Source organism: Pristis pectinata, chromosome 5, assembly GCF_009764475.1.
Source record: "Pristis pectinata isolate sPriPec2 chromosome 5, sPriPec2.1.pri, whole genome shotgun sequence".
NCBI classification, from domain to species: Eukaryota; Metazoa; Chordata; class Chondrichthyes; order Rhinopristiformes; family Pristidae; genus Pristis; species Pristis pectinata.
Window position 1 is genome coordinate 4,113,710 of NC_067409.1, and position 27,055 is coordinate 4,140,764.

The following is a 27,055-nucleotide window of genomic DNA, read 5'->3' on the forward strand; positions in this document are numbered from 1 at the left end:
CAGAACCGAAAAAGGCAATTTAGAGAAATAATGCATTTATTCAAGTTTAAAAATGTGTTTGACACTCCCTGAAAAAAAGGGGAACAAACACAAAGGCTACTGGTTCTTTCAGGCACCTGTGAAGGAACCCAATTCTTGCTGCACAGTCAAACCCCCCACTGTCTGCACAGTTCAGGGAGAGTCAGTTTAAGCAGAATCCTATGCTGGGCAAGGACAGTCCTTGGGCAAAGTAGAGACCAGGGCAAAAAGGACTAGCCCATCAGGTCTATGAGCAGGCAGACTGTGCTGTGGGGAACATTCAAGTTGCCACATTGCAATCCTTTGCCCTCTAGGCCTCTCTCTACACACCAAATCAAGCATCCCCTCCATCAACTGATAGGTCTTCTTCCAACCCACAGAGAAGTGATCCTATCACAAGAATCCACAGCTCCCCACAATGGCAGTGGTCAAGATTCCGAGGTCTGCTCTGCCACCAGTGGTGGGAAAAATCCCTGCCATCTCATCCGCCCTCTTCAACCAACTACCAGCTCTGGCCCAGACACTGGAAGACAATATTGGCCTCAGGCTAAGAGCAAGGGTCAGCCACTGAAAAGATAAAATACATCTTTGGGAAGGGAGGTGGGGAAAAGCACTGGAAGGCAAAACCCAGGCCAAAGCAGAGGAAACAAGATCAAAGTGTTGCTCCTTTCTCTCAGGAGTGCAGTCTCAGATTATGCATAGTGTTCAGATTTCCTGTTACCACTACAGCTGGTCTTTGACACGAAGCAGGGTAATTACTTTGTTGGTCCACAGTCTGCTGAGCCATCTCACTGGCTGCAGGTATCCACACATGGCTGTCCGGAGGTGAAGAGGTGGTAAACACTAACCAGTGGGAACATGATCAGGGCTCCCAGCAACGAACCCACCTGGATGGCAGACCCACACCACACCAGGGCCAGGTGACCTGCCTCATGGAGGATGCTGCCGATCACCACCTTCACATAGGAGAACAGGCCCGTGAACACCATCCATGCAATCACCTGCAAGGGAAGAACTTAGGTGATTAGAGATCAAGCAGGCAACATCCATTAAAAAAAAAATCAGCACATCAGAAGCCAGCCTCCCCTCCATGGACTGTCTACACCACTCGCTGACTCAGTAACGCAGCCAACATAATCAAAGACCCCTCCCACCCCGGACATTCTCTCTTCTCCCCCCTCCCATCAGGCAGAAGATACAAAAGCCTGAAAGCACGTACCACCAGGCTCAAGGACAGCTTCTATCCCACTGTTATAAGACTACTGAATGGTCCCTTGGTACGATAAGATGGACTCTTGACCTCAATCTACCTCATTATGACCTTGCACCTTATTGTCTGCCTGCACTTTCTCTGTAACTGTAACAGTATATTCTGCATTCTATAAGATACCTTTATTAGTCACACAGTGAAATGCATCTTTTGCATGAAGTGTTCTGGGGGCAGCCCGCAAGTGTCGCCATGCTTCAGGTGCCAACATAGCATGCCCACATCTTCCTAACCCGTATGTCTTTGGAAAGTGGGAGGAAACCGGAGCACCCGAAGGAAACCCACACAGTCACGGGGAGAACGTACAAACTCCTTACAGACAGTGACTGGAATTGAACCCGGGTCGTTGGTGCTGTAAAGCATTACGCTAACCGCGACACTACTGTGCCTGCCCACAATGTTTTCCCTTGTACTACCTCAATGCACTGTTGAAATGATATGGATGGCATGCAAAACAGTCTTTCACTGTATTGGTTTATTATTGTCACTTGTACTGAGGTACAGTGAAAAACTTGTCTTGCATACTGATCAGTACATGTACCTCAGTACACGTGACAATAATAAACCAAGTTACTAGTATTGCCCAACCTGCTTATAGCTATGTCTCAAAACCACCCCTTTATTTCAGGAATCAACCCAGAACAAGAACACAAAATAGGAGTAGACCACTCGGCCCCTCAAACTTGCCCTGCCATTCAATTACAATCATGACTGATCCACACTGGCCTCAACTTGTGCCAGTGCCCCATAACCCTCAATTCGAAATATTTATCCATCTCTACCCTAACTATATAATGGAGGCCAGATCACAGGGGCAGAGAATTCCAGAGATTCGTTACCAAATCTTTGATGCACCTCAGCTAATGAGGAGCTGCTCATTTCAAATTATGTCCCTTTTTTGTGGCTCTCCTACTAGTGGATACATCTCAGCATCTCCCCTGTCAGACCCCACTAGGATCTCCTGTTTGAGCAAGGTCACCCTTCATTCTTCTAAACTCCAAAGATGGAACCAAGTTGTTCCATGCTTCTCTTGATAGGACAACCCTCATCCCAGGAATTACCCTGGTGACTGTCCTCTGCACTGCCTCCAATGTTATTCTATCCTCCTTTAGGCAAGGGGAACACAACTGTGTAGCATTCCAGGTGTGGCCTCACCAACACCCTCTACAACTGGAAAGCTTTTCTATTCTTAAACTCCACCCCCTTTGCAATAAAGGCCAACATAGTGTTTGTCTTGTGGTCCTGCCTGCGAATGAGATTTATGCACTAGGTTCCTCTGGCTCTCCATTTAGGCAACCTTCTTTGAACTGCCTCTAGTAGAAGCAAGGAAACCAACCAGCACATAATACTCCAAGTATAGTCTCAACACCACCCTTTTCTCTCTCAATCTTCTTTGCCATAAAGGCCATTTACTTTCCTCAAGTAGGTTCTGAATCTTTGCATTAACCATTTCATGTAGGGGGACACCAGAACCCAAAGAGAAGCATCTGCAGATTCTCTTGAGAGAAACAATGTTCTGCTTTTATGGCTGACCTCGTTTTCCCACAGACTTCATTTTTCATCCATGTATTAAACTTACGTTTTTTTTCCCTCTACAGATTGATAGTCTAGATACTTAAATATTGTGAGTGAATGTTTCCATCATCAACCCAGGCAGTGAGCAGGTCTCAGATCCCTTCACATTAATTTATCAGGAAAGGTTTCCTATTTATTCAGAGCATGGCCCTCAGTTTTGTATGCCTCAATCAAGTGCATCACCTTGCACTTATCAGGTGAAATTCCATCTGCTATTGTTAGGCCTATCCTCCCAACTCATCAATATGGCTCATCATCAACACCACCAATTTGTGTCCCCTGCAAATTCACTAATCAAATCTACATCTTCACATCCAAATCATACAGCATACAACAGTAAGGGCACTGGTACACCATTGGTCACAGGCTTCAATCACAAAAAACCCTCCATCACCAAGCCAATTTGGTACTCTGGAGGGGACTTAAGATGGAGATGAAGAACCATTTCTTTAGTAACCTTTGAATGCATTCTCATTTGACATCCCTTTGGTGAAGAGATTTCCAAACGTGAGAGACCAACAGTCTCAAATCAGGAAGAACTTGGCCACCTCCAGCATGCAGGGAGGTCACTGCAGATTCCGTCTCTGGAGGATGGGTGGGGGGGGGGGGGGGGGGGGGGGGAGTTAACTTTTACCGATGCACCATAGAAAGCATCCTATCTGGATGCATCAGGGCTTGATACGGCAACTGCTCTGCCCGGGACCGCAAGAAACTGCAGAGAGTTGTAGACACGGCCCAGCACATCACGGACACCAGCCTCCCCTCCTAGGACTGTCTTTACCTCTCGCTGTCTTGGTGAAGCAGCCAACATAATCAAAGACCCCACCCACCCAGGACATTCTCTCTTCTCTCCTCTTCCATCAGGTAGAAGATACAGGACCCTGAGGGCATGTACCACCAGACTTAAGGACAGCTTCTACCCCACTATGATAAGACTATTGAACGGTTCCCTTATACAATGAGATGGACTATGACCTCACGATCTACCTTGTTGTGACCTTGCACCTTATTGCACTGCACTTTCTCTGTAGCTGACACTTTACTCTGTACTGTTATTGTTTTTACCTGTACTACATCAATGCACTCTGTACTAACTCAATGTAACTGCACTGTGTAATGAATTGACCTGTATGATCGGTTTGTAAGACAAGCTTTTCACTGTACCTTGGTACAAGTGACAATAATAAACCAATACACATGCCCCTGCTATACCCAAATTTCTGCTGTCCTGGCCAATGTTCATCCAAATATAGAAATCACAGGGCAAAAGAAAAACAAACTGGTCACATCTCACACCACCACCTGGGAGCTTGCTGTGCTTGAACTGGATGCCTGATTCTCCAGATTAGAACCATAGAAAACTACAGCAGAGAAAACAGGCCATTTGGCCCTTCTAGTCTGTGCTGAAACATTATTCTGCTAGTCCCATTTACCTGCCCCCAGCCCATACCCCTCCACACCTCTCTCGTCCATGTATCTATCCAATTTACTCTTAAAAGTTAAGAGTGAGCCCGCATTTACCACATCAGATGGCAGCCCGTTCCACACTCCCACCACTCTGAGCGAAGAAGTTCCCTCTAATGTTCCCCCTAAACCTTTCCCCTTTCACCCTAAAGCCATGTCCTCTCGTACTTATCTCTCCTAATCTAGGTGGAAAGAACCTATTTGCATTAACTCTGTCTATGCCCCTCATCATTTTATAAACCTCTATCATATCTCCCCTCATTCTTCTCTGCTCCAAGGAAAAAAGTCCTAACATGCTCAATCTTTCCCTGTAACTCAACTCCTGAAGTCCTGGCAACATTCTTGTAAATCTCCTCTGCACTTTGTCAATCTTACTGACATCCTTCCTGTAGTTCGGCAACCAGAACTGCACACAATATTCTAAATTTGGTCTCACCAATGCCTTATACAACCTCACCAAAACATTCCAACTCCTATACTCAATACTTTGATTTATAAATGCCAAGATGCCAAAAGCCTTTTTTTACAACCCTGTCTACCTGTGACTCTACTTTCAGGGAATTATGTATCTGAACTCCCAGATCCCTTTGTTCCTCCGCACTCCTCAGTGCCCTACCATTTACTGTGTATGTCCTCCCAACACTACCAGTAACAGTACTCCAATGGCTATCTAGTGTTTTGGAAAGTGTTAGGATGCTGAAAGGTGCTAAAGGAATGCAAGTCTATCAGCTGTTATTTGATTGTACAAATTTATAACACAGCCTCAGAGGGGCCCTTGTGGTAAAGCGCCTCGGACTGGCTGTGCTGACTGAAGTACCACATGATTTGCCAACAAAGGTCACCATCGGTAGAAAATCAATCAATATGCTATGGGTTATGAGAGAGCACCCTCTAAAGGCATATGTAACCCACTCTACTCAACGACTTTTATCCCTCCTCTCCGTGGACTGTCTACACTTCTTGCTGCATAATCAGAAGCCCCGCCCACCCTGGACATTCTCTCCCCCCCCCTCCCCCTTTCCATCAGGCAGAAACAAAAGCCTGAAAGCACATACCACCAGGCTCAAGGACAGCTTCCATCCCACTGTTATCAGACTCTTGAACAGTTCCCTAGCATGATAAGATGGACTCGATCTCACAATCTACCTCACTGTGACCTTGCACCTTACTGTCTACCTGCACCACACTTTCTGTACCGCACTCTTATTGTTTTACCACTGTTGTAATGAATTGATCTGTCTGGACAGAATGCAAGACAAGATTTTCACTGTACATGCAATAATAATCTATTTTTCAAGATCTGGGCAGTGGTAATGTTATTGACCATTGCTAACTGTCCACAATGGCAGTGAGCATCTACTTTGAACAGCAGCTGTCCTAGTGAATGTACCCCACACAACACTGTTGGAAGTTGCAGGATTTAGACCCATGAAGGAAGTGGTAAGACACTTCCAATTCAGGATGGTGTGAGACTTGGAGGGGAATCTACAGGTAGTTTTCAATATACCTGCTGCTCAGCGGGAAGCCCCATTCCTGCCTACTTCCTCCAGCCTGCTGAGGCACCAGACTGGTGACAAGCCCTTCACCCGCTCCAAGTGCGGGAAAGGGTTCGTCAACTCCTCCATCCTCCTGGTGTACCCAATCGTCCACACCAGGGGGAAGCCCTTGGTCTGCTCACTGTGCAGGAAGGGATTCACGCACTCCTCCAGTCTCCTGGCACACCAGCAGGTCCACCAGGGAAGGAACCACCCACCTGTCTCTTACTGCTCACCCCACTCTGCTCCCTACTGATAGATTCACCCCCTGCCCCCACCTTCAGCCCAGAAAATGTGTATGTTGGGGGGGGGGGGGAGAGGGTGTGTGGTGGTGGACGAAGGGAACAAAAATAGTCAGATCCTCCAACCTGCTGAGACCACTTGGGCTCACCTGGGTGTAGTTTTGGTCACCCCATTACAGGAAGGGTGTGGAGACTTTGGAGAGGGTGCAGAAGAGGTTCACCAGGATACTGCCTGGACTAGAGGGTGTGAGCTACAAGGAGAGCTTGTAAAGGCAAGCTCTTGGTCCAGATGTTGAATTTAGGAGTCAGGAAGTTACGTGGCAGCTTTATAAAACTCCGGTTAGGCCGCATCTGGAGTATTGCATTCAATTCTGTTCACCCCATTATAAGGGACGGATGTGGAGGCTGTGGAGAGGGTGCAGAAGAGGTTTATCAGGATGCTGCCTTGATTAGAGAGCATGTGCTATGAGGAGAGGTTAAACAAACTTGGGTTGTTTTCTCTGGAGCGGCAGATGCCAAGGGGAGACCTGGTAGAGGTTTATAAAATTATGAGGGGCACAGACAGAGTAGACAGTCTTTTTTCCCCCCAGGATAGAAATGTCAAATACTAAGGGGCATAGGTTTAAGGTGAGGGAGAAAGTTTAAAGGAGATGTTTGTGTGGGGCAACTCAGTCCACCCCCCCCCCCCACCCCCACAGTGGTGGGAGGAGTCTGGAACAGGCTGCCAGTGGAGGTGGAAGCAGATACAACAGTGGTGTTTAAGAGGCTGTTAGACAGACACATGAATATGCAGGGAATGGAGGGATGTGGATCATATGCAGGTAGAAGGGATTTAGTTTAATTTGGCCTCATATTTGGCAGACATCATGGGCTGAAAGGCCTGTTCCTGTGCTGTTGTGTTGTGTTAAAGAAGTTGTAGGTTTGAAATGTGGTGCTGATGGTACACACGGCAGCTGCTGCAGTGGCGGAGAGAATAAATGTTTAATGTTGGATGGGATGCTTTTCCCCGGATGGTGAAAAGCTTGTGTGCCGTTGGAGCGGCACTCAGCCAGGTAAGTAGAGTATTCCATCATGCTCCTGACTTGTTCCTTGTAGATCATAGATAGGCTTTAGGATAGAGTCATACAGCACAGATACAGGCCCTTCAGCCCAACCAGTCCATGCTGACCATGATGCCCACCCAGCTAGTCCCAATTTCCTGCATTCAGCCCATATCCCTCCAAGTCCTGCCCCTCCATGTACCTATCCAAGTGCTTCTTAAATGACACTGTTGTACCTGCCTCACCCACTTCCTCTGGCAGCTTGTTCCATATACTCACCACCCTCTGTGTGAATAAGTTGCCCCTCAGGTCCCTTTTAAATCTTTCCCTTCTCACCCTAAATCTATGCCCTCTAGCTTTGGGCTCCCCTACCCTGGGGAAAACCATCCACCTAATCTACACGTCTCAATTTTAAACACTTCTAAGGTTGCTCCTCATTCTCCTACATTCCAAGCAATAAAGACCCAGCCTGGCCAACCTATAACCCGGGCCCTCTAGTTCTGGCAACATCCTCGTAAATCTTTCCTGCACTCTTCCCAGTTTAATGTCTTTCCTATAACAGGGTGACCAAAACTGTACACAGTGCTCCCAAGTGCAGCCTCACCAACGACTTGTACAAACGCAACATGTCCCCACTCCTATACCAATGCCCTGACTGAAGACCAGTGTGCTAAATGGCTTTTCCACCACTGAGATGGAGTTGAGCCAGTTATTGCAAGATGCCCAGACTCTGACCTCTTACGGCCACACTATTGGTGGCAGGTCCAGCGGAGATTCTGGTCAACCAGACCTAACTGGATCAAACACCAGTCTATCAACAGGTGGGTCCCCGGTGATGGAGAACCCCATACACTGTACTTACCACCAAAGCAACACCTGCTGGCTTCCCCAACAGTGGAGGGCATGGACTGAAGGCTGCCAATGTTAGAATGTAGGCTCCAAACAGCATCCCCAGCAACACTAGTACACTCAATCCAATACTCGACCTGTGTAGATGAAATGCAATGAAACAGGACTTAAACATGCCATTCAGCTCAAGTCACGATGTGAAGCAGATATGATAGGGATATTTAAGATGCATTTAGACAGGCACATGAAAAGGCAGTAAATGGACAGATATTGATCATGTGCAGGCAGTTGGGTTTAAGTTTAAATTGGGATCATGATCAACACAGACATTGTGGGCTGAAGGGCCCATTCCTGTGCTGTGCTGCTCTATGTTTTATTAGTCACATGTACATCGAAACACAGTGAAATGCATCTTTTGCATAGTGTGTTCTGGGGGCAGCCCGCAAGTGTCGCCACGCTTCTGATGCCAACATAGCACGCCCGCAACTTCCTAACCCGTACGTCTTTGGAATGTGGGAGGAAACCGGAGCACCCAGAGGAAACCCACGCAGACGCGGGGAGAACGTACAAACTCCTTACAGACAGCGGCAGGAATTGAACCCGGGTCGCTGGCGCTGTAATAGCGTCACGCTAACCGCTGCACTATCGTGCTACCCAATGACAGGTAATATTGGGTGCAACAGGGTATGCACCCAATGGCAGTGGTGGGATTCGAACCCACGCTTCCGTGGAGACTGAAGCCTTAATTCAAAGCCTTCGACCACTCGGGAACACAACCTTCCATATCTTACCCCTTTATACCTATTAAATGCATTGATATTATTTTCCTTAACTACACCCCTCCCTCCACTGGAGGTTAAGGAGTTACTGGAAGGTGCTGTAAAAATTGCTTAAACACTCACAGGGGCTACTAACATTTAGTTCGCAAAAAGGGATAGGAATAAGGAATCAGATATAGATCATAGAGATTATGGCCAAAAATCAAGAGGTTAGCAAAAGGATATAGAGTATGGGGCTCCACTAATAATCAGCGTGGAGACCAAGGACAAGTTGGGGTAGGGAGAAAGATCTGTACAAGGGAGTCAATGACAGTTTAGACAGATCACTGAAGAGACAGTTCAATAAAGTACAGAACGAGCAGCCAAAAGTTGTTCTCAAAGGAGTAGACTCTTGATCTCAATCTACCTCATTTGTCTACCTGCACTGCACTCTCTGCAACTGCTATTCTGCATTTTGTTACTAATTTTAGGGGCAGGCACGGTAGTGTAGCAGTTAGCGTAACACTTTACAGCGCCAGCGACCCGGGTTCAATTCCGACCACTGTCTAAGGAGATTGTACGTTCTCCCTGTGTCTACATGAGTTTCCTCCGGGTGCTCCGGTTTCCTCCCACTTTCCAAAGACGTACAGGTTAGGAAGTTGTGGGCATGCTATGTTGGCACCAGAAGTGTGGCGACACTTGCGGGCTGCCTCCAGAACACTCTACGCAAAAAGATGCATTTCATTGTGTGTTTCGAATGTACATGTGACTTATAAAGAAACCTTACATTTTCTTCGATGTACTTATGTATGGAATGAACTGTATGGATGTCACACACAAAAGTTTTCCACTGTATATTAAACCAATTACCAATTTATTGTTTCCAGGGGTAAGAGTCAGTGTTAGGAAGCTAGGGTTAATTTTTTTTGGTCCTTAAACACAAAAGCCCAATAAATTATTATCTGGAACATGCCAAGCAGGACACTGAATGCTGCCATTGATTTTTCATTGAGTGTTAGAGGGCAAGAGGCAGAAGGGAGAACAAAACAAGGAGATGGCAAGATCTGAAGAGCACCGTCAAACAGTTGGTATGGAAATGATGGCCATTTCGATGAGTAAAGCATGGGAGGTCATAGGGCAGGGTAAGGGCTGGGGATCAACTCAGCTTGACGAAACAACTGAACGGTAACTTGGTAGGCAAGAGGAAGACAGCTTTATAAAACTCTGGTTAGTTGGTCTGTATCAGAGTATTGCATTCAGTTCTGGTCGCCCCATTATAGGAAGGATGTGCAGGCTTTGGAGAGGGTGCAGAAGAGGTTCAACCAGGATGCTGCCTGGATTAGAGGGTATGAGCTACAAGGAGAGAGTGGACAAACTTGGGCTGTTTTCTCTGGAGTGGCAGAGGCTGAGGGGAGACCTGTTAGATTTTTATGAGATATAGACAGACAGATGGTATCTTTTACCCAAAGGTTGAAATGTCTAATAGTAGAGGGCATGCACTTAAGGTGAGAGGGGCAAGTTCAAAAATGTGTGGGATAAATTTTTTTTTAAAAAGTGTGGGTGCTCGGAATGCACTGGCAGGGGTGGTGGCGGGAGTGTAAAAGGCTCTTAGGTACATGAATGTGCAGAGAGTGGAGAGATATGACATTGTGCAGGCAGAAGGGATAGTTTAGTTAAGCATTTAATTACTTGTTTAATTAGTTCAGCCCAACACTGTGGACTGAAGGGCCTGTTCCTGTGCTGTACTGTTCTATGAAAGTAAAATAGTCTCACCTCCAGAGGGCAAACATGGCAATGAAGCAAGCCAATGGATTGGCAAGATTCCCAAGCACGACTGCCAGGTGGAACGTCATACTCCCATAGGGCAGGCAGGAGTAGGTCTGTATGGAAGGCAGTACTCCATTGGTCAAGGCATTGGAGATGGCCAGCAACATTAGCAGGTAGACAGTACGCGGTGTGCAGAAGGGGGAGGCTGGTTTGGGGTCTTGCTTGCCCTCGGCAGATAGATAGCACGACTCTTCACTGGTGCATTGCTCCTGGGGTTTGCCCCTCCTGGCAGTTTGCCTGGTCAAGATAACAAAGGACAGCAAGGAGACAATCATCAGGACTACCAGCAGCCAGAAGAAGGAGCTGGCCGCGAAGTTCTCCTCCAGGTAGTGGGGCTGGAGAGCATGCGAGCCATTGGCATCTGAAACATTGCGACACTCCAGCTGGCCGACGCCCTGTACCAGGGCAGCCAGGCAGGGCACAAGGGCACTGAAACCCTGGCCCACAAAGAAAGACCTGATGAACCTGGAAGGCAGGTGGAACATGAAGGGCAGGAAGGTGACGTTGGAGGTGCAGCTGACGGAGGCCAGGATAAAGGTCAAGGTCAGATAAGCAACACTGCGCCGCACCCCGCCAATCACCGCAGTCCTGTCCCAGCACAGGGCCAGGGCAACGGAGGAGACCACACTCACGGCCTGGATGGTGTAGATGGTGCACTGCTCATTCAGCAGACCTGGGGAAAACTTGTGAGCCAGGGTGACGAAGAGCGGACCAATGTTGGACAAAGCGATCAGCACAGTCAGATAGGCCGGCAAACTCCACCCTGGGGAACAGACAAGCAGAGCAGCATTACAGTCGGAAAACAAGTCCAACTCCAAGGAAGTAACCCTGGAATCTCTTGGCTGATTTACCAAAGGGGTACAAGGGTCTACATAAACAGCACAGGAACAATAGGTTGAGAGGAAGCTATGCAATATGATTCCATAGCTCCCTGAAAGTGGCAATGCAAGTAGATAGGGTGGTAAGGGCGACATACAGCATGCTTGCCTTCATCACAAGGGGCATAGCGTACAGGAGTCAGGAACTCACGTCGCAGCTGTACAAAACTTTGGTTAGGCTGCACTTGGAGTGTTCTGTGCATTTCTGGTTGCCCCACTACAGGAAGGATGTGGAGGCTTTGGGAAGGGCGCAGGGGATGTTTACCAGGATGCTGCCTGGAATTGGGAGTATTGGCTACAAAGAGAGGTTGGACAAACTTGGGTTGTTTTCTCTGGAGCATCAGAGGCTGAGGGGAGACCTGATGGAAGTTTATAAAATTATGAGAGGTATAGCTAGAGTGGAAAGTCAGAAATTTCCTTTCTCTCTCCCCCCTCCCCCAGGGTGGAAATGTCAAATAGTAGAGGGCATAGCTTGGGGGGGGGGGGAGGGGTGTAGAGTTTAAAGGAGATGTGCAGGGCAAATATTTTCTAAAAACTCTTAAAACACAGTGGGAATGCACTGCCAGGGGTTGTGGAAGCAGATAGAATGGTGTTCAAGAGGCTTTTAGACAGGCACATGAATATGCAGGGACTGGAGGGGTGTGGATCACGTGCAGGCAGAAGGGATTTCGTTTAATTTGACATCATGCTCAGCACAGACATCGTGGGCTGAAGGGCCTGTTCCTGTGCTGTTCTATAAGAGGGGAGCTAGACTATTATCTACAGCACATGCAGAACTAGAGCCACAGACAGGACCAAAGCAACCCTTGCACCACAGAGTGGGTGCTCTAAAGATTAATCATGTGCCGAATTAGACAGGATGATGACAGCTCAACTTCACAGCTATGGATTTCCATGTGTAGGCAAGATCAGTTGATTCAGAGGAGAATTTTTGGCCCACTCTTCCATTACAAGCTAAGTAGAAAGGATAGATGGTAAACCACAAAAGGTTGGAGAATCTGGTTTTAGGGAGCCAGTGGAATTTTTTTCCTATTCAAAAGGATGTGGGCTTCATTGGCTGAGCCGGTGTTTAATTTGCCCATCCCTAGATGCCCGAGGTGGTGGTGAGCCATCTTCTCGAACCACTGCAGTCCTTGAGGTGTGGGTATAGGACAATGCTCCAGGATTTTGACCCAGCGATGTTGAAGGAACAGCAATACATTTCCAAGTCAGGATGGTGGCTTGGAGGGAAACTTCCAGGGGGTGGCATGACCCCATACTTTTGCTGCCCTTGTCCTTCTAGCTGGTAGAGGTGGTGGGTTTGGAAGATGCTAAGGAGTCTTGGCGAGTGGCTGCAGTGCATCCTGTGGATGGTACTAACTGCTGCTATTGTACGTTGGTGGTGGAGTGAGTGAAAGATTGTGGATTGGGGCCTATCAAGAAGCCTGCTATGTCCTGTATGGTGTTGAGCTTCTTGTGTTGTTGAAGCTGCCCTCATCCAGGCAAGTGGAGAGTGGTCCATCACTCCTGACTTGTGCCTTGTAGATGGTGGACAGGCATTGGGAAGTTAGGTGGTGAGATACTCTCCACAGGATTCCTAACCTGACCTGCTCTTGTAACCACGTTGTGTATACAGCTACTCCAGTTCAGTTTCTAGTCGATAACTCCCAGGATATTGACTCTGGGTGGGGGGAGAACAGACTTGGAGACAGGTTAAATGGGTGGAGAGGTGGCAGATGATGTTTAATGCTGAAAACTGAAGTGTTACATTTTGATTGGATAAATGAGGAGCCGACATTAACTACAGTGCCAATTCTAAAAGGAGTGCAAGTACAGTGGGAGGAAAAGGTTAGATAGATATTAGAGCAGGATAAAATGTCAGCACAACATCGTGGGCCGAAGGGCCTGTACTGCGCTGTAATGTCCTATGTTCTATGAGACAGTGATGCCATTGAATGTCAGGGGGGGGGGGGTCAGAGGAATTTTCTCTTGATGGATATCAAGATTGCCTGGCACTTGGGTGGCAAGTAACATTTGTGCCTTACACCAGGCCAGGCCTGGAAATTATCCAGATTTTGCTGCATTTGGATGTGGACTGCTTCGTTATCTGAATCATGAATGGTGCTGAACATTGTGTAATCAGAGAACATCCCTATTTCTGGCTTTATGGTTGAAGGTCATTATGAAGCTGCTGAATATGGTTGGGCCTAGGACACTACCCTGAGGAACTGATGCAGAGATCTCCTGTAGCTGAGATATTATCTCAGCTGTAGCTGAAGATACAGGAGCCTGAGGGCACGTACCACCAGACTTAGGGACAGCTTCTACCCCACTTTGATAAGACTATTGAACGGTTCCCTTATACAATGAGATGGACTATGACCTCACGATCTACCTTGTTGTGACCTTGCACCTTATTGCACTGCACTTTCTCTGTAGCTGACACTTTACTCTGTACTGTTATTGTTTTTACCTGTACTACATCAATGCACTCTGTACTAACTCAATGTAACTGCACTGTGTAATGAATTGACCTGTACAATCAGTTTGTAAGACAAGCTTTTCACTGTACCTCAGTACAAGTGACAATAATATACCAATATTTGGCCAATCACCACAACCATCTTCCTTTGTACCAGGCATGATTCCATTCAGCCCCCTCCTCCAGTTTAGCCAGAGCTCCTCGATCAAATGCTGCCTCAATGTCAAGGGCACTCACTTCACCTGAAGGCAAATTGGAAGCCCAAGAGCAAAGAGCCTTGGGAGCCCTGGAAGGAACAACGTTGGGAACTCACCAACACTCACCTTCAGGCAGGCTCTTGGTCACCACTGGAAGCTCTACCCACAAGGAGTTCACTGCAAGCCACGACCCCATCCCAAACAGAGCCACCAGAAGGTGGGTGAAGAAAGTGCGCCGCATGGCAGATGTGGCCATCCTGTGTTCTGGGGAGAGGAGGCAGGACTCAGGCACTTGTTCAAGACCACACTTCAGTAGTGATGGGGGTCCTAGGAGTTTTCAACCTCGTAGACACCATATCCAAAAGAGCACACCAGTGCCTCTATTTTCTTGGGAGGCTAAAGAAATTCAGCATATCCTAGTTGACCCGCACCAATTTTTAACCGATGCACCATAGAAAGCATCCTATCCAGAAGCATCACGGCTTGGTACAGCAACTGCTCTGCCCAAGACCACAAGAAACTGCAGTGTTGTGGACACAGCCCAGCGCATCACAGAAACTACCTCCCCTCCATGGACTCTGTCTACACTTCTCGCTGCCTCAGTAAAGCAGCCAACGTAATCAAACACCCCACCCACCCCAGACATTCTCTCTTCCCCCCTCCCATCGAGCAGAAGATAAAGTCTAAAAGTACATACCACCAGGCTCAAGGACAGCTTCTATCCCACTGTTATAAGACTATTGAATGGTCCTCTAGTATGATAAGATGGTCTCTTGACCTCACAATCTACCTCGTCATGGCCCTTACACCTTATCGTCTGCCTGCACTACACTTTCTCTGTAACACTATTCTGCACTTATTGTTTTCCCTTGTACTGCCTCAATGTACTGTGTGATGAAATGATCTGTGTGGATGGCATGCAAAACAAAGTTTTTCCACTGTACCTCGGTACATGTGACAATAATAAACCAAATTTACCTCAACACCCAGTCTGAGCACTGGTCAAATCTCAAAGCGTAATGCCTCCATACAAAAAAATTCTGATTCTTTAAGTGATGAGCACACTACCCTCTCGTGGCAAAGAGTTGCATAGCACCCAGCTTCAAGTATTTAAATTAACCATTTACCGTTGGCACATGACAAGGCAGAATCAGCTGCCATTTTCTATTAAGATTTCTTTATTAGTCACATGTACATTGAAACACAGTGAAATGCATCTTTTGCGTAGAGTGTTCTGGGGGCAGCCCGCAAGTGTCGCCACACTTCCAGTGCCAACATATCATGCCCACAACTTCCTAACCCGTACGTCTTTGGAATGTGGGAGGAAACCCACTCAGACATGGGGAGACTGTACAAACTCCTTACAGACAGCAGCTGGAATTGAACTTGGGTCACTGGCACTGTAATAGCATTACTCTAACCGCTACACTATTGTGCATTTGCATAGCACCTGGGCCACAAGGCATTCAGCCATAGTTCTCAGAAAATAAGAACCAAGTGTGGTTCTTATTTTCTGAGAACCATTGGGAGTGGTTATCCTTGGCAAGACCTGTATTGATCATTTCTCAACCCTCGGAGGTGGCACGGCTGCTGCTGTCTTTCTGGTGGTGGTCTTTCTTCCCAGTGTTGTTGGGTAGGGAGTTCCAGACTGATCCAGTGACAAGCCCTGGAGACTGTGTGGAGATTTACTGGCAAGGGATAAGAGACTTCAGTAATGTGGAAACACAAGTATTGTTTCCTTGAGGCAGAGAAGGTAACAGGAACTTGTAAAGTTAAAACCAAATATCCTCACACCCATGCAGTGCCAAGGATCACTTCAGTTGGTCATGTAGTGGTTAGATGCAAAAAATTAAACAGGAGCTGAACTGAAGGGGTCAGGCAGCAACCATGTAGGGAAATGGACAGGCAGCAGACCCTTCATTCAGACTCTACTATCGTTAGGTTTGAGTCAGCAGCTTTAAATTCCTGGGCATTAACATATCAGATGACCTGTCCTGGGCCCAGCACATAGATGCAATCATAAGGAAAGTGCGCCAGCATCTTTATTTTCTTAGGAGATTAAGAAGGTTCAGCTTGTCACTGAACACTAACAAACTTCTACAGATGTACTGTTGAAAGTGTCCTGACTGGTTGCATCATGGTCAGGTACAGCAATTCAAATGCACAGGAATGTAAGAAGCTGCAGAGAGTTGTGGACTCAGCCCAATACATCACGAGCACATTCCTCCCCACCATCGGTGGTATCTGCAGGAGGCGCTGCCTCAAGGCAGCAACATCCATAGAAGATCCCCACCTTCCGGGCCGTGCCATCTTCTCGCAGCTCCCATCGGGCAGGAGGTACAGAAGCCTGAAGTCCCACACCACCAGGTTCAGGAACAGCTACTTCCCTTCAACCATTCGGTTCTTGAACCAACCGGCACAACCCTAATCACTACAGTTTAGCAACACTACAACCACTTTAATCACTTTGCACTAAAATGGACTTGCTTTGTTCTAATTGTCCTTTCTTGTAAAAAAAATTGTGTATAGTTTATGTTTTTCTTATGAATGCTGTTTATCTGATGCTATGTGCCTGTGATACTGCTGCAAGTAAGTTTTTCATTGCACCTGTGCACACATGGACTTGTGCAGATGACAATAAACTCAACTTTGACTCTGGAACCACAGCTGAAGTTCTCGACTACTGATTCAGAGTCCATTCAATCTCACCATGCTGGTTGGGGAAAATCAATCTAGAACTAAACCTAGTCTCAGTGTCCATAATGCTACAGGATCATCAGAAAACCTATCCAGCTCACTTATCAGCCTTCACAGAAGGAAGTTTGCCATCCTTACCTAGTTTGGTCTGAGAAAGTTTGGGCACATCAGTGTGGTTGACTTAACCGCCACCAGTGCAGGGGCAATCTGTGTGGCCAGGCATAGCTCCAATGCCATTTACAAATTCACTAATGACACCACTGTTGTTGGACGAGTCAGTGAACAGGAGCGAGATAAGACACCTGGAATGGTGCCGCAACAACCTCTCACTTATCAGTAACACCAAAGAACTGGTTGATAAGATATTTATTAGTCACATGTACATCAAAACAGTGAAGTGTCTTTTTGTGTTACTGAGAATGTGCTGGGGTCACCACTCTTCTGGCACCAACACAGCATGCCCACAGCTCCTAACCTGTACGTCTTTGGAAAGTGGGAGGAAACCGGAGCACCTGGAGGAAACCCACGCAGACACACAGGGAGAACGTACAAACTCCTTACAGACACTGGGAGGGAAGGAGGGCGAACATGCGCCCATCTACACTGGGGAAATCTGCAGTGAGGGTCAGCAGTTTAAATTCCTGGGTGTTAACATATCAGATGACCTGTCCTGGGCCCAGCACATAGATGCAATCATAAGGAAAACGCGCCAGTGTCGTTACTTCCTTAGGAGGTTCAGCTCATCACTGAACACTAACAAACTTCTACAGATATACTGTTGAAAGTGTCCTGACTGGTTGCATCATGGTCTGGGACGGCAATTCAAATGCACAGGAACACAAGAAGCTGCAGGGAGTAGTGGACTCCACCCAATACATCACGGGCACATCCCTCCCCACCATTGGTAGTATCTACAGGAGGTGCTGCCTCAAGGCAACAAAGATCCCCACCATCCAGACTGTGCCATCTTCTCGCAGCTCCCATTGGGCAGGAGGTAAGAAGCCTGATGTCCCACACCACCAGGTTCAAGAACAGCTACTTCCCTTCAACCATTTGGTTCTCAAACCAACCAGCACAACCCTAATCACTACAGTTTAGCATCACTATGACCACTTTGCACTAAACTGGACTTTTTTTACTCTGTGTTTTCTCTTGTCAAAAACAAAGTTATGCGCAATTTATGTTAATTTGTTTTCCTTGTGAATGCCACTTGTACGATGCTATGTACCTGTGATGCTACTGCTCCAAGTGTCATCGTACCTGTGAACACATGTACCTGCGCACAACAGTAAATTGACAAAATGCATCACCTCACTTGTCCAGATTAAATTCCATCTGCCAATGCTCTGCCCATCGTCAGCTGATCTATGTCCTGCTGTAGCTTTAGACAACCTTCCTCACTATCCACACCACCACCAACTTTCATGCCATTCACCACCTTACTAACCATACCTCCTATATTAATATACATCACAAGCAGCAAGAGTCCCAGCACTCGTCCTGGTACACCACTAGTCACAGACCTCTAATCAGGAAAACCCTCTGCCTCCTATCACTAAACTAATGTTGGATCCAATTAGACAATGCACACCTTAGCCTGATGCAGATCATCAGGTCCTGGGGATTTACTGCCTACAGCCCAATCAAATTTTGTTTTAAAAATTTAACTTCCTTAAACTCTTACTCTAGGAGTCTAGTAATAGACTACTCTCTCTTTTCCTCTATGTGGGCAGACAAAATGTCCTAGTTTGCATCATACTGTTCTGACCTTTATGACACACCAGCTTACAGTAACAGGAAGCCAGTTAACTTGCCACTATTGCTTAATATCACTTAAGAAACTTGTTGGCACAAGTTTTAAGAGCAAAACATCTTCATAACCTTAACCCAGCCTCGAGGCATGGAGAGTTGGAGATTTCTGCTGTTTTATTCTAATCCAGGCTAATCAACCAATCCTGTCTACCCTTGCTTCTAGAAAAGCTATCCAGTCTCAACCCCAACAGTGTAGGCCATCCAACAAGATCATGGCCAACGTGACCTTGGCCTCAACACCACTTGGCACTGAATATTATCCAATAACTCTGCAGGAGAGAATTCCAAAGCTCTCAACCCTCAAAAAGAAAAGTTCCACCTGAAATAGCAACCACTTATTCTAAAACTATGCCTCTTACTTCTATTTATCCCACATTCTCTCAGCATCCACCATCAATTCCACATGTTTTTGTTTTAAAAAGAAATGAAATCACCTTTCTTCCAAACTCCAAAATGAGTACATGTCCAACTTCTCTTCATACACCAAACACTTTGTCCCAGCAATCAACCTAATGAACTTTCACTGAGCTAGCTCCATTCAAGTAAATTCTGAGTACAGGAGTTGGGACATCATGTTGCAATGGTATAATACGTTAGGGAGACCACACAGAGTATTGAGCAGTTCTGGTTGCCCAGTTACAGGAAGGATGTCATTAAGCTGAAAAGGGTGCAGGAAAGATTCACAAGGGCGTTACTGGAACTGGAGGGCTCAAGTTACAAGGAGAGGCTGGATAAGCTGGGACATTTCCCCCCCCCCCCCCCACTGGAGTGTAGGAGATTGAGGGGTGACCTTATAGATGTTTATAAATTCATGAAAGGTGTAGATGAGGTGGATGGTCACTGTCTTATTCTCAGGGCAGGGGACTCTAAATCTAGAGGGCAGGTTTAAGGAGACAGACAGACACACAGACAGAGGAAGCAGTAGAGGTGGATACAATTACAATGTTTAAACAGACATATGGACAGGTTTAGTGGTATATGGGAAAAATGGGACTAGCTCAGATAGACCTCTTGTTCAGCATGGTTGAGTTGGGCTGAAGGGCCTGTTCCCATGCTGTATAACTTATAAACACAGAGAGTAAGGCTGTGTGCAGTACTCCAGGTGCAGTCTCACTAGTGCCCTCTACAGCTGCCTCAATAGTTGCTACTTCTACACTCCACACCCCCTACAATTAAAGGTCTAGTTCTTAGTTACATCAACCCTCTGATTATCACACACCAAGGCCCCCCCACTGGAAACTACAGGGGAGGGGGGGGGGGGGAAAGCAGGGAGAGAGGGTCTCACAGAACTACTGGAGAGAGGAGGAAAACTTCTTCAAAGTGGGCAGCAAGTTCCACACTGCTCCCCAGAATATTTTACACCCCTCCTCAGACTCCTGTCTCAGCACTCCCCTTCCACTCTTTATACTGGCCATCTCCCCTCCCAGTCCTGATGCTGGGTTTTGACCCTAAACGTCAAGAATTCATTCCAACCTCTGTCTCTATCTCCCCCCTGGGTCCATCCGCCCACCATCCTCCTCCTCACCTGGTTCCACCCATCACCTGCCCACTCCTGCCTCACCCCTCTACTTCTAAAATCATGATGGGTGACCCAAAGACGATAAATTTCCCTCTGCCTCCACAGCCTGACCCACTGACTTCCTCCAGCAGTTTGTTTTTTAAAAAATTTTCTTTAAGAAAATACATTGCCCAAGCTGTTGAATATCCTCTACATTCAATTTTCCCTTCATTCAAGTCACTAATATAGACTGCAAGCAGTTGAGGGCCTCGTACTAATCCTTGTGGAACCCCACTAGTTGGGCCAATCCAATTGACCCATCTGTCTCAACTCTACTTGCTAGCCAGTCTCCAACCCAGCAGGTCCAGATGACAGGTCTCAACCCAAAACGTCAACAGCCCATTTCCCTCCAATAGATGCTGACTGACCCGCAGAGCTCCTCCAGCATTTTGTGTTCCAACCCAGCAAGCTCTCATCTTAGACCACAAGGTACAGGAGTGGAATTAGGCCATTTGGCCCATTCAGTCTGCTCCACCATTCAATTATGAATTTTTTTTTAAGAACCCCAGTCTCCCATTAACCCTTAAACCCCTCATGTAGCCTTATTGCACATTACCCACTGTCACAACACCAAAACAATTCCAGCAGACCAGTTAAACACAGTTTCCCTTCGATAAAACTGAACTCTGCACCATTGCCTTGCAAGTTTTCCAGTTCAAGGAGAGCTCCCCACTTTTCTCTGGAGCCCTGGCTAAGGATCATCCCTTATCCAACACAACTGAAAATAGATTATCTGCTCATTACCACACAGGTGTTGTCAAGAGATTGCAGAACTGATTGCTCCTGTAATTATACTCCTGCTCTCTGGGACAGAGAGCTGGAGAGACTCAAAGACAGATCTTACCGGCACATGCCCTCTCTCTGGAGCAATGCCCCTTAGCTTGAGAACCACCTCCCCTCGCCCCATGGCCCTTTAAACCACACCTTATACCCCCCAACCTTATTCCCTCCCCTCCCACCTTACCCCCTCCCACCCACAACCTTACCCCCTCCCCTCCCTCCCACCGACCCCCACATTAACTCCTCCAACTCCCCCTCCCACCCTCCACCTCACCCCCTCCCAACTACCACCCTCGCCCCCTCCACCTCCGTCCCACCTCAACCCCCACCTCACCCCGACCACCTGCCTCCCACCTAACCCCCACCCTCCAACTCCACCCTCCACCTCACCCCCTCCCACCTACCCCCTCCACCTCCCGCCCGCCTACCCGCCACCTCACCCCCGACACCTACACCTCACCTCCCTCCCACCTCACCCCCTCCCTCCCACCTCCCACCTCACCACACCAGCTCCCTCCCGCCTACCCCCACCTCACCCCCTCCACCTCCCTCAAATCTACCCCCCTCACCCCCTCCACCAAGCCCCCACCTCATGCCCCACAACCTCCCTCCCACCTACCCCCCTCACTCCCTCCACCTCCCTCCCACCTAACCCCCACCTCACCCCCTCGCGCCTAACCCCCCCCTCACCCCACCACCTCCCTCCCACCGCCCACCTCACCCCACCACCTCCCTCCAACCCCCTCACTCCCGCCTAACCCCCACCTCACCCGCTCAGCCTCCCTCCCACCTCACCCCAACCTCACCCACTCCACCTCCCTCCCATCTACCACCACCTCACTCCCTCCACCTCACTTCCTCCACCTAACCCCCCCCACACCCTCTCCACATCCCTCCCACCTCAACCCCTCCACCTCCCTCCCACCTACCCCACACCTCACCACCTCCTCCTACCTCACCACCTCCTGCCTACCCCCCACCTCACCCCACCACATCCCTCCCACCCCCCAGCTCACCCCACCACCTTCGTCCCACCTAACCCCCACCTCACCACCTCCTCCCTCCCAACTCACCCAACCTCACTCCCTCCACCTGCCACCCACCTCACCCCCCCAACACCCTCTCCACCTCCCTCCCACCTCACCCCATCCACCTCCTTCCACCACCTCCACCTCACCCGCTCCGGCCTACCCCCCATCTCACCCACTCCCACCTCACCCCCCACCTCCCTCCCACCCCAACCCCTCCTGCCTACCGCCCGCCTCAACCCCTCCCGCCTACCCCCCACCTCAACCTCACAACCACATAACCCCAACCTCACTCCCTCCACCTCCCTCCCACCAACCCCCCACCACCGCCTCCACCTCCCTCCTAACCTCAGTCCCTCCACCTCCCTCTGAACTACCCCCCCCCACCCGCCACCTCACACCCTCCACCACCCTCCTACCCACCCCCACATCACCCGCTCCACCTCCCTCCCACCTACTCCCCACCTCACCCCCTCCACCTCCCTCCCACCTCACCACCACCACCACCCTCCCACCTACGCCCCTGCCTACTCCCAACCGCCACCACCTCCCACCCACCTCACTTCCTCCACCTCCTTCCCACATCACCCCCTCCACCTCCCTCACACCTCACCCCCTCCACCTTGCTCCCACCCCCTCCCTCCCACGTAACCCCGACCTCACCCCCTCCACCTCCTTCCCGTCTACCCCCACCTCGGCCCCTCCGCCTAGCCCCCACAGCCCCTCCGCCTCGCTACCACCTAGAACCCCACCTCACCCCCTGCACCTCCCTCCCACCTCACCCACTCCTGCCTACTGCCCACCCCCCCACCTCCCTCCCACCCCCCACCTCACCCCCCACCTCCCTCCCACCCCACACCTCACCCCCCCCTCACACCCCCACCCCCCTCCTCAGCCCACTGTCCCACCCCCCACCTCCCTCCCACCTCACCCCACCTCCCTCCCACCTACCCCCCACCTCAGCCCCTCCATCTCCCTCGAACCTAATCACCCTCCACCTCCCTGCCACCTAATCTCCACCTCACCCCACTCCACCCCCCTCCGAACTAATCCCCACCTCGCCCCCACCTAACCACCTCCCTCACACATCACACAGCTCCACCTCACTCCCTCCCACATACCCCCCACCTCACCTCCCTCCAACCTCACCCCCACATACCTAATCCCCACCGCGGCCTCCTCCGCCTCCCTCCCACCTAATCCGCACCTCATCCCCATCCACCTCCCTCCCAGCAAATCCCCACCTCGCCCCCCACCTCCATCCCACCTACCCCCCCACCTCACCCCCTCCACTTCACCCCCTCCCTCCCACCTCAACCCCCTCCAGCTGCCTCCCACCTCACACCTGCTCAAACCCAATCCCCAATTCGCCCCCTCCACCCCCTCCCACCTAATGCCCACCTCGCCCCCCTCCCACCTAATCGCCACCTCGCCCCCCTCCACCACAATCCCACCTAATCCCCACCTCGGCCCCCTCCCACCTAACGCCCACCTCGCCCCCCCCCCACCTAATCCCCACCTCGCCCCCCCCCACCTGATCCCCACCTCGCCCCCACCTGACCACCCTCCACCTCCCACCCACATCACAGCTCCACCGCACTCCCTCCCACATACCCCCCACCTCACCCCCCTCCAACCTCACCCCCACATACCTAATCCCCACCTCACCCCCCTCCACCTGTCTCCCACCTATTCTGCACCTCGCCCCCTCCGCCTCCCCCCAACCTACTCCCCACCTCACCACCCTCGGCCTCCCCCTCCTCCTCCCCACCTCGACCCCCTCCCACCTAGTCCCCACGTCAACGCCCTCCGCCTCCCCCCACCTAATCCACAGCTCGCCCCCCCCCCCCCCCCCCCGGCATCCCTGCCACCTAATGGCTACCTCACCCCCCCTCCGCCTCCCTGCCACCTTATCACCACCTCGCCCCCCCCGCCTCTCTCCCACCTAATCACCCTCCACCTGCCTCCCACCTAATCCCCACATCGCTCCCCTTCCACCCCCCACCCAATCCCCACCACTCCCACCTAATCCCCACCTCGCCCCCCTCCAACCTAATCCCCACCTTGCCCCCACCTCACCCCTTCCCACCTCCCTCCCACCTAATCTCCACCTCCCTCCCACCCACCCCCCACCTCATCCCTCCCACCCCCCAGCTCACCCCACCACCTTCGTCCCACCTAACCCCCACCTCACCACCTCCTCCCTCCCACCTCACCCCCTCCACCTCCCTCCCACCTCACTCCCTCCACCTGCCACCCACCTCACCCCAACACCCTCTCCACCTCCCTCCCACCTCACCCCATCCACCTCCTTCCACCATCTCCACCTCACCTGCTACGGCCTACCCCCCATCTCACCCCCTCCCACCTCACCCCCCCACCTCCCTCCCACCCCCCACCTCACCCCCCCACCTCACCTCAACCCCCCACCTCCCTCCCACCCCCACCTCCCTCCCACCCCGCAACTCACCCCCCCACCTCCCTCCCACCCCCCACCTCACCCCCCTACCTCCCACCCCCCTCCCACCCCCCACCTCCCTCCCCCCACCCCACCTCCTCCCTCCCAAATACCCCCACCTCCCTCCCAAATACCCCCCACCTCCTTCCCACCCCCCACCTCACCCCCCCACCTACCCCCCACCTCCTTCCCACCCCCCACCTCACCCCCCCACCTCCCTCCCACCCCGCAACTCACCCCCCCCACCTCCCTCCCCCACACCCCCACCCCCCACCTCACCCCCCCCACCTCCCTCCCACCCCCCACCTCAGCCCCTCCACCTCCCTCGAACCTAATCACCCTCCACCTCCCTGCCACCTGATCCCCACCTCACCCCACTCCACCCCCCTCCGAACTAATCCCCACCTCACCCCCCCACCTCCCTCCCACCCCCCACCTCACCCCCCACCTCACCCTCCCACCCCCCACCTCACCTCCTCCCTCCCAAATACCCCACCTCCCTCCCACCTCACCCCCCCACCTCCCTCCCACCCCCCACCTCAGCCCACTGTCCCACCTCCCAACTCACCCCCACCTCCCTCCCAACTCACCCCCCCACCTCCCTCCCACCCCCCAACTCACCCCCCCACCTCCCTCCCACCCCCCACCTCACCTCCTCCCTCCCAAATACCCCCACCTCCCTCCCACCTACCCCCCACCTCAGCCCCTCCACCTCCCTCGAACCTAATCACCCTCCACCTCCCTGCCACCTAATCCCCACCTCACCCCACCCCCCTCCGAACTAATCCCCACCTCGCCCCCACCTAATCCCCACCTCACCACCTCCCTCACACAGCTCCACCTCACTCCCTCCCACATACCCCCCCACCTCACCCCCCTCCAACCTCACCCCCACATACCTAATCCCCACTGCGGCCTCCTCCGCCTCCCTCCCACCTAATCCCCACCTCATCCCCATCCACCTCCCTCCCAGCAAATCCCCACCTCGCCCCCCACCTCACCCCCTCCCTCCCACCTCAACCCCCTCCAGCTGCCTCCCACCTCACACCTGCTCAAACCCAATCCCCAATTCGCCCCCTCCACCCCCTCGCACCTAACGCCCACCTCCCACCTAATCGCCACCTCGCCCCCCTCCACCACAATCCCACCTAATCCCCACCTCGGCCCCCTCCCACCTAATCCCCACCTCGCCCCCACCTCATCCCCACCTGACCACCCTCCACCTCCCACCCACATCACACAGCTCCACCGCACTCCCTCCCACATACCCCCCACCTCACCCCCCTCCAACCTCACCCCCACATACCTAATCCCCACCTCACCCCCCTCCACCTGTCTCCCACCTATTCTGCACCTCGCCCCCTCCGCCTCCCCCCAACCTACTCCCCACCCTCGCCCCCCTCCCACCTAGTCCCCACGTCAACGCCCTCCGCCTCCCCCCACCTAATCCACAGCTCGCCCCCCCCCCCCGCCATCCCTGCCACCTAATGGCCACCTCACCCCCCCTCCGCCTCCCTGCCACCTTATCACCACCTCGCCCCTCCGCCTCTCTCCCACCTAATCACCCTCCACCTCCCTGCCGCCTAATCCCCACCTCGCCCCCTCCGCCTCCCTGCCACCTAATCCCCTCCACTTCACCCCCTCCCTCCCACTTACCCCCCACCTCAACCCCCTCCACCTACCTCCCACCTAATCCCCACATCGCTCCCCTTCCACCCCCCACCCAATCCCCACCCCTCCAACCTAATCGCCACCTTGCCCCCACCTCACCCCTTCCCACCTCCCTCCCACCTAATCTCCACCTCACCCACCTCCCTCCCACCTACCCCCAACCTCACCCCTTCCCAGCCACCTAATCCCCCAACTCACGCCCCTCAAACCTAATCCCCACCTCAACCCCTTCCACCTCCCTCCCACCTAATCCCCACCTCGCCCCCCTCCGCCTCCATACAACCTCACCCCCCCAACCTAATCACCACCTCGCCCCCCCATCCACCCCTCTCCCACCTAATCTCCACCTCACCCCCTCCCTCCCACCCCCCACCTCACCCTCTCCCAGCCACCTACCCCCCCACCTCACGCCCATCGGACCTAATCCCCACCTCGCCTCCCTCCCACCTACCCCCCACCTCGCCCCCCCTCCCACCTCGCCCCCCCTCCCTCCCGCCCTCCCACCTCGCCCTCCCGCCCTCCCCCCTCGCCCCCCCTCCCTCCCCCCCACCTCGCCCCCCCTCCCTCCCCCCCACCTCGCCCCCCCTCCCTCCCCCCCACCTCGCCCCCCCTCCCTCCCCCCCACCTCGCCCCACCTCCCTCCCCCCCACCTCGCCCCCCCTCCCTCCCCCCCACCTCGCCCCACCTCGCCCCCCTCCGCCCGCCCTCCCACCTCGCCTCCCTCCCAACTACCCCCCACCTCACCTCCCTCCTCCTCCTCTCCCCCCCCCCCCCCCCATTCTCCCCGGCCCCCGGCGTTACCCGTGTCCCGCTGGGGCATCGCCTCCCACAGGCCGCCCGCCTCCCCGGCGCAGCCTCTTATAGCCGCCAAGCGGCAGCACTGCGCAAGAAGCAGCGCCGCCATTGGCCCGACTCCGACCAATTGTGGCCAGCGGTCAGC

At 51.8% G+C, this 27,055-nt stretch overlaps 3 protein-coding genes across 4 annotated transcripts in view; 1 reads left to right on the top strand and 2 right to left on the bottom strand.

Annotated features, from left to right (window-relative positions):
- The window catches only part of LOC127570220 (riboflavin transporter 2-like), a 53,737-nt gene extending 52,735 nt beyond the window's left edge, over nucleotides 1-1,002 (bottom strand). Inside the window, exon 1 of the mRNA XM_052015518.1 lies at nucleotides 906-1,002. The gene's annotated coding sequence lies outside the window, so the exon portion shown is untranslated. The remainder of the gene's footprint in view (nucleotides 1-905) is intronic.
- fbxl6 (F-box and leucine-rich repeat protein 6) overlaps nucleotides 1-27,055 on the top strand; it is a 78,869-nt gene that overhangs the window by 8,394 nt on the left and 43,420 nt on the right. The window lies entirely within an intron of this gene.
- slc52a2 (solute carrier family 52 member 2) lies at nucleotides 19-26,958 on the bottom strand. Of its 2 annotated transcripts, none has more exons than XM_052015511.1 (5): nucleotides 26,917-26,958; nucleotides 14,238-14,375; nucleotides 10,522-11,338; nucleotides 8,004-8,127; nucleotides 19-1,019 (listed from the first exon to the last, which is right to left on the bottom strand). In XM_052015511.1, exons 1-5 carry the CDS (start codon nucleotides 26,933-26,935, stop codon nucleotides 807-809), a joined length of 1,311 nt encoding a protein of 436 aa, XP_051871471.1. In that variant the 5' UTR covers nucleotides 26,936-26,958; the 3' UTR covers nucleotides 19-806. The 2 variants fall into 2 exon arrangements, with proteins under 2 accessions (XP_051871471.1, XP_051871470.1); XM_052015510.1 differs by lacking the exon at nucleotides 26,917-26,958 and adding an exon at nucleotides 19,055-19,361.